The sequence below is a fragment of the Myotis davidii genome, unplaced genomic scaffold (genome assembly GCF_000327345.1).
Source record: "Myotis davidii unplaced genomic scaffold, ASM32734v1 scaffold223, whole genome shotgun sequence".
NCBI lineage: Eukaryota > Metazoa > Chordata > Mammalia > Chiroptera > Vespertilionidae > Myotis > Myotis davidii.
Window position 1 is genome coordinate 1,932,343 of NW_006294609.1, and position 4,763 is coordinate 1,937,105.

Sequence of the window (4,763 nt, forward strand, 5' to 3'; positions counted from 1 at the left end):
CCCCCCCCCCAGCTGGAATTAAAACCACAGGACTCTACCTGCAGCTCGGTCTTGCTCTTCCTGGAGCTCCTCCGCACAGGGTAGAAATCTGTGAGTTTGCGATTCTGTTGCGTTTTTCCTTGAGCTCTGGTGGGGGGGAGGGGGAGAAGAGAAAACCACGCTGGCACCCAGGGGGGCACACAACTCCTGAGGGGCAGCTCCCGGGAAACCAGGTCGCTTAAACACCTGTGTGCACCGCAGCCCGTGGTTATAGGCTCAGCTGCCCCTGGGGGCCTCAGAGAGAGAATCAGAAGCAGGCTGTTCTCTGCGAGGGGGTTGGAGAGGTGAGGGGGGGCGCCACGTGGGGGAGGGGAGGGGAGGGCCCCTGAGCTCTGGACATATGGCAGACCGAGATGCTGGCAAAAGGATGGGGTCCCTGGGGGGTGACTCCAGGGGTGTGGCCTCAGCGGGAGAGAGGCTGACGTGAGCCTCAGTGAGGGAAGCCGGGAGGGAGGCCTGCTCACCCGTAACCAGGTAACCAGCTCCCCGAGGCCAGAGAAACCAAACTGCCGCACACAGCGGGGCGGGCATTCGCTCTGGGAGGTGCTTACTTTTTCCGAGGCGCCTGCTTGCCCTTGACGGGCTTCTTCAGGGCTTGCTTGGCGATGGCTGCACCGGAGGAATCACAAGACGAGGTCGGAGTTTTTGGAGGTTCTGCTACTTCGGATTTTTGGTTTGGAAATGGTGCCAGGGGACCTCTCCTGGCGTCTTTGATCTTTAGTTCCTCGGACTTCATGGTGCTTCGTATTGCGTTCCCAGCGTTCCTTTTCTCTGCAGGCCGAGGGGAGAGAGAGAGGTTTATTCTAGACGCCCCGTCAGACCTTCAGCTGCATTCTAAGACAGGCTTTGAGAAAGCGGGGGTCATGGGTGTGTGTCCTTGCCTGTTAAGCCCGCTGTCCATGAATGGCTTTACTGTTTGACAGAAACACTGGGCAGAGCTTTTGGTCGTCTGCACTTTTCTCAGCTTTATTGAGCTATAATTGACTGCCCTGGCTGGGTAGCTCAGTTGGTTAGAGTGTTGTCCTGATATGTAAAGGGTGCAGGTTTGATTGCCAATCAGAACACACATAAGAATCAACCAATGAATGCATAAATAAGTGGAAGAACAAGTAGATATTTCTCTTTCTCTCTCTCTCTCTCTCCCCCCTCCTCTCTCTAAAATCAGTAAGTTATAAAGGCCAGCATGGCTCAGAGGTTGAGCATCGACCTATAAACCAGGAAGTCACAGTTAGATACTGGTTGGGCACATGCCCGGGTTGTGGGCTCGATCCCCAGTGTGGGGCATGCAGGAAGCAGCCGATCAATGATTCTCTCATCATTGATGTTTCTATCTCTCTCTCTCTCTTGCTTCCTCTCTGAAATCAATAAAAATATATAAAAGTAAATAAATAAGTGAAAATATTTAAAAAATAAAGGGGGACATCTGTAATACTCTCAACAATAAAATAAATAACTTTTTTTTTTAAGTAAATAATACGTGGGTGGTAGGAATGTAAAATGGTGCGTAAGAGCATGGCAGTTCTTTAAAAAGTTAAACGTGGCGTTACCATCTGACCCAGCAACTCCACTCCTAGGCATCTATGAAGAGAATTAAAAACATTTCTACATAAAAACCTGTATAGGAATGTTTATGGCAGTTTATTCCTAATAGCCAACAACGGAAATAGCCCACACTTCCATCAATTGGCGGATGGTAAATAAAATGTGGTCGAGCCACATGAGGGAATATTATTTAGTCCCATAAAAGAATAAAGTACTGATCCACTCGACAACGTGGATGAATCTTAAAAAAATGCTGAGGCAAAGGGGCCAGGCACAAAAGGCTACGTATTACATGAGTCCATTTACAGGCAAAGTCCAGAACAAGCAAATCCACAGAGACAGGAAGTCGACTGGCAGTTGCCTGGGGCTAGAGGAGGGAGGAATGGGGTGTGACTACTAATACTGGGTTTCTTTGGGGGTGATGAAAAAATATACACATCGAAACCCCTCCAGGCCGCGCTCGCTCCCTTAATGGCCTTTCTGCGCGGAACCAGAGGAGATGAGGCCAGGAGTGCAGGGAGCCCATGAACGCCAGCTGTCACATCAAGGCGGAAAAAAGGCTGAAAATCAAGAATAAGAGCCTGGCTTTGGGGGTCTCCTCCTAAGTATATCTGGCCCCAAATTCTGTCCGTTGCCATTACTATGAGCCACACAAGCTTGCTTGTGTGCGTGTCACCACTGAGAACCATGTACTCGTGCCCCATTCCAGAAGGGACATGAGACAGGCTGACCGCATGTAGACAGAGCCCCTCCGCCCACCCCTCCGTGGCCGCTGCTACCCTAAGTGCTGGCTATCCAGAGAGGAGCAGGCTGGGACACTGAGAGGTCCAGCAGAGGAAGGGCTGTCAGAGGGAGCATTTCACAAGGCCCTTTGGCATCCGTGCTTTAACTGATCTTCAGAGTAGCCACTCTCCCACTTTACAGATGGGAGAACCGAGGCTCAGAAAAGAGGAGCCATTTGCCTAAGCCTCCTCTGTATAAGTGGCAGGTGAGGATTAGAACCCAGGTCATTTGAAGAACAATGAAATAGCCTGGCCCTGTGCACTGGGATGGCTCAAGACCGGGCTGGCGCCCTAGCTGGTTTGGCTCAGTGGATAGAGTGTCGGCCTGTGGACTAAAAGGTACCAGCCAAGGGTCACATGCCCTAGTTGTGGGCCCCACCCCCAGTGGGGGGCGTGCAGGAGGTAGCCAGTCAATGGTTCTTTCTCATCATTGATGTCACCCCGACTCTTCAGTCTGCAGGCTGACGCTCTATCCATTGAGCCACACCAATTAAAATCAACAAAAATATATTTTAAAAAAAAAACAACAAAAAACAAACACGGGCTGGCTCCTGCCCCTGGTTCTCAGCTCTGGCACCAGAGGCTGGGCTCACCCCCCCACTTGTGGTACTTTCTGTTACCATGGAGCTGCTGGTGGTCAGAGTTCTGCTGTTTTAAGGCGACTGTTACTAGAAGGGAGCATGGTGAACTGGGGCATTCTCACACTCCCCAGTGCCACGTGGACAGCGGCTATTTGGATTCGAGCAGGATTTCGGCTTGTTTTGCGGGTCCAGACAAAACTTTCACGGACCGTGTACTTTTCTCGTTCAGTATTTAAACTCGCTGCAGACTCTGCTGCGCGAGAGAGGAGGTCGGAACACTCGAGTGGAAAGAAACTTTAGAAATGAGGTCAAGGCCAGCTCGTGAAAGGGAAGGAAGTCGGGGCCTGGTGCTCACACAGCAGCCAGGCCTGCAAGCGGCTGCTCTGAACAAGCCAGACTCATAATTTCTGCACATCTGGCACCTGTGAGCCTCTTCCCTTGCAAATCGGGGGCATTATTTTTGCAATCCAGCAAGATAATCAAGCCCGAAGGACGAAGGACGCGCCAACTCTTGTGAAAGCAGCAGAACCTGTTAGGCCGTCAGGGCACACGCCCTGGGAAGGGCCGCCGGTTCCCTGTGTCTGCGTTTCTTAGCAGCAAGACAGAAGGTGGCTCCTTTCCCACTGGGGTATGAAAAGGCTGGATAAAAACCTAAGATAGATGCATAATTACGGAGGAGAGAGGCTTCTGTGGCCCAGGCCGCTGTGGTCAGAGCAGGGCTGTTTTCCCAGGCTTACCTTCCCGTTTCCTGTAGATTCCGGCTAATGGCTTCCCCTGGCATTTGACTTCGTGATGTGCAACTGAGTTCTCTTCCTGAAGGGGGGAACGCATTCCAGAGCATTTGTTCGGGCTCATGTAGGTGTAGATCTTGGACTGCCCGGTAAACACATTCTCCTAGAACGACAAATGCGTATTCTGAGAGGCTGGAAGAGGAAGACCCCACAGCATTTAGCGGAGAAGGAACGAGCAGACCGCAAAAGACAAAGAACCCAACATCATCATCTCTCCAAAGCAGGGCTGCCCGGGGTGCCAGCCCCGGGAGAGCAGCGGAAGGGTGCGGATCCCCCAGGTCCGAGTTGGCCACATGTGGTCTCTGACTCTGGTCTCTAAGGGGACACCTGGCCAGCTGGAGAACCAGCTGGGCACACAGGTCTACGTAAGCAGCAGTCCACCTACCAGCAGCAGGGAAGTTCGGAGGAAACCAACGGGGACTCTGAAAGGCCTGTGGGGAGGGGGTAGGGACTAACTCTGGCAGGAGCTGCAGGCCTCAGGGAACCTGATTAACCACTTCCGGCCCCAAGGTCAGCTGGTAGGACTTGTCACTACTGTCCGAGCCTGGTGGGTGCCCAAGCCTGGCTCCTCTCAAATGAAAGCCGCCCAGCAGCCTCCCAGGGCCTGCAGGTGGGAGGATTCTCCGGGGGTATCTGGGTGGGTGGGGGTGGAGAGCTAATAAAAGCAGGGCCCACTGCCAGCACATTCAGGGCGGTCCCTCCCTTGCAAATGGCATCGGGTGGGCAGGCTGGCAGGGCGGCCCAGGGCCCTGCTGGTGTTTCTGGGCGAGGGGCCTCTGGTGAGTAAGCAGACGGGAGGCGCTTCCCCAGGAACCCTGCGAGGGCCCTTCCGCCCGGTGAGCCAGGAAACACCGACTCCGCGAGGCCCCGCGCCCCTGGGGAGGCAGCCACCTCCGGGGGAGCCGGGTCTCGGCGTGGAAGTGCCATAAAGACACAAACTTTTCTGAGGTCAGATACTGCCAGGGTCATGGCGGAGCGGGTGTGGACGCCACTCCCAGGCAGGCAACGGAGAAGGAAGCTGCCCTGCC

At 53.7% G+C, this 4,763-nt stretch overlaps 1 protein-coding gene across 1 annotated transcript in view; it reads right to left on the bottom strand.

The window, feature by feature from the left end:
* Positions 1-4,763, bottom strand: part of KMT5A (lysine (K)-specific methyltransferase 5A) — a 72,671-nt gene that overhangs the window by 66,561 nt on the left and 1,347 nt on the right. Inside the window, exons 2-5 of the mRNA XM_015567254.1 lie at positions 4,121-4,186; positions 3,682-3,838; positions 591-810; positions 39-126 (exon numbers count right to left, since the gene is read on the bottom strand). Coding sequence (XP_015422740.1) covers positions 39-126; positions 591-810; positions 3,682-3,838; positions 4,121-4,186 — 531 coding nt within the window. The remainder of the gene's footprint in view (positions 1-38; positions 127-590; positions 811-3,681; positions 3,839-4,120; positions 4,187-4,763) is intronic.